We start from the raw sequence: 2,858 nt of genomic DNA on the forward strand, positions 1-2,858 counted from the left end.
GGGCTGAGGTTGCTGAGGTAGTTAAAAAGCTCCTCGGTGGCAAGGCCCCAGGGGTAGATGAGATCCGCCCGGAGTTCCTTAAGGCTCTGGATGCTGTGGGGCTGTCTTGGTTGACAAGACTCTGCAGCATCGCGTGGACATCGGGGGCGGTGCCTCTGGATTGGCAGACCGGGGTGGTGGTTCCTCTCTTTAAGAAGGGGAACCGGAGGGTGTGTTCTAACTATCGTGGGATCACACTCCTCAGCCTTCCTGGTAAGGTCTATTCAGGTGTACTGGAGAGGAGGCTACGCCGTATAGTCGAACCTCGGATTCAGGAGGAACAGTGTGGTTTTCGTCCTGGTCGTGGAACTGTGGACCAGCTCTATACTCTCGGCAGGGTCCTTGAGGGTGCATGGGAGTTTGCCCAACCAGTCTACATGTGTTTTGTGGACTTGGAGAAGGCATTCGACCGTGTCCCTCGGGAAGTCCTGTGGGGAGTGCTCAGAGAGTATGGGGTATCAGACTGTCTGATTGTGGCAGTCCGCTCCCTGTATGCTCAGTGCCAGAGCTTGGTCCGCATTGCCGGCAGTAAGTCGGACACGTTTCCAGTGAGGGTTGGACTCCGCCAAGGCTGCCCTTTGTCACCGATTCTGTTCATAACTTTAATGGACAGAATTTCTAGGCGCAGTCAAGGCGTTGAGGGGATCTGGTTTGGTGGCTGCAGGATTAGGTCTCTGCTTTTTGCAGATGATGTGGTCCTGATGGACAAGATCACGGGTACAAGCGGCCGAAATGAGTTTCCTCCGCCGGGTGGCGGGGCTCTCCCTTAGAGATAGGGTGAGAAGCTCTGCCATCCGGGAGGAGCTCAAAGTAAAGCCGCTGCTCCTCCACATCGAGAAGAGCCAGATGAGGTGGTTCGGGCATCTGGTCAGGATGCCACCCGAACGCCTCCCTAGGGAGGTGTTTAGGGCACGTCCGACCGGTAGGAGGCCGCGGGGAAGACCCAGGACACGTTGGGAAGACTATGTCTCCCGGCTGGCCTGGGAATGCCTCGGGGTCCCCCGGGAGGAGCTGGACGAAGTGGCTGGGGAGAGGGAAGTCTGGGCTTTCCTGCTTAGGCTGCTGCCCCCGTGACCCGACCTCGGATAAGCGGAAGAAGATGGATGGATGGATGGACATTTCAGTAGGCCTTTAAGCTGCTTTGAAATGGCTCCGAGTGACTTTCCTGACTTGTTGAAGCCAATGATTCGTTTTTTTCAGATCTGTGCCGAGTTCCTTTGACTTTCCCATTGTCGCGTTTGTAACCGAGTCTGATGACTGCATCACGTGAGCCCTATTTAAATGGCCTCAGAGAAGTCGTCAATCATAATCACTCACTGTACTTTTGACCCAGCAGATTTGCTCACATTTTCAGTAGACCCATAATAAATTCAGAAAAGAACCAAACTTCATGAATGTTTTTGTGTGACCAACAAGTATGTGCTCCAATCACTCTATCACAAAACAAATAAGAGTTGTAGAAATGATTGGCAACTCAAGACAGCCATGACATTAAGTCCGATGTAAACTTTTGACTGTATATACTGTAATGAGTTTTAATTGGCCATAATTAGAGCATTTACGGTATTTGGCGTGAAGCGGGAAAAGACACTAGCTGCCGCAGACGAGAATAAAAACTTGAAATAATGAGTGTACATTTAAGAACATGGCACATTTCCCTTTGATGCGTTAGTACTGATAAAGCTTATCTTCTGACCCGCCCATCTCTGTATTGATATGATCAAACATTTACACAACGTCTTTTATCTCTTTTGCAACAAATGTCCACGTCTTTCTCCACCTGCGTGTCCGTCTCTCGTATAAACACACTTCAAGTAGAGGCGTGGACGTTAAAAGTCTCGGAATTCACTGAATTCAGCGTGATACGAAAAGTGGGATTCATCCCGGCGGTCCCCACACATTCCCTTGTTCCTGTTCCAGACAAGGACGTTACCTCACTACCTGTGACCGGAGCCCCTGTGGATGCTGGATTTGCCGTCCATGTCTTCCTCCACCACGTTTGCGTAGCCTTCTTTCGCCAAGCAGTCAGCCAGGACCTGCAACACCCGGCCCAGTCGGCGGTCCATGGCCTGAAGGTGAGGCTGGATGAGGACGGGGGACAGGTGGTCCCGGAGGAGAGACTCCTCCATCAGAGTGCTGAGCCGGTACTCTTCCTTAGACAGCAGCTGGAGACGGAGATACGTGGACTTCTTCACCCTACAGACAAAGGAGCATTACACTGCATTATAAATATAATTTTTTAACAGATATACAAATATAGATTACATAGACTGTAGTATTTCAGAAATGTATTTTATTCAATTAATTAGGCAATTTGTAATTGGTAGTTTGGAAAGCTCCAATATTTTCTAGCATTTTTACTTCCTGTAATGACCAGCTGTGGCTGATACTTTTTCCATCCATCCATCCATCCATCCAGCCATTTTCTTCCGCCTATCCAAGCCCAGACTTCCCTCTCCCCAGCCACTTCGTCCAGCTCCTTCCGGGGGATCCCGAGGCGTTCCCAGGCCAGCCGGGAGACAAAGTCTTCCCAACATATCCTGGGTCTTCCCCGTGGCCTCCTACAGGTCGGACGTGCCCTAAACACCTCCCTAGGGAGGCGTTCGGGCGGCATCCTGACCAGATGCCCGAACCACCACCTCTGGCTCTTCTCGATGTGGCGGAGCAGAGGCTTTACTTTGAGCTCCTCCCGGATGACAGAGCTTCTCACCCTATCTCTAAGGCAGAGCCCCGCCACCCGGCGGAGGAAACTCATTTGGGCCGCTTGTACCCGTGATCTTGTCCTTTCGGTCATAACCCAAAGCTCATGACCATAGGTG

At 51.4% G+C, this 2,858-nt stretch overlaps 1 protein-coding gene across 1 annotated transcript in view; it reads right to left on the reverse strand.

The window, feature by feature from the left end:
- Positions 1–1,044: 1,044 nt before the first annotated feature.
- fam20ca (FAM20C golgi associated secretory pathway kinase a) overlaps positions 1,045–2,858 on the reverse strand; it is a 113,358-nt gene continuing 111,544 nt past the window's right edge. The window contains exon 10 of the mRNA XM_061974330.2: positions 1,045–2,235. Within this exon, the coding sequence (XP_061830314.1) occupies positions 1,977–2,235 (259 nt within the window). The 3' untranslated portion in view covers positions 1,045–1,976. The remainder of the gene's footprint in view (positions 2,236–2,858) is intronic.

The sequence above is a fragment of the Nerophis lumbriciformis genome, linkage group LG22 (genome assembly GCF_033978685.3).
Source record: "Nerophis lumbriciformis linkage group LG22, RoL_Nlum_v2.1, whole genome shotgun sequence".
NCBI lineage: Eukaryota > Metazoa > Chordata > Actinopteri > Syngnathiformes > Syngnathidae > Nerophis > Nerophis lumbriciformis.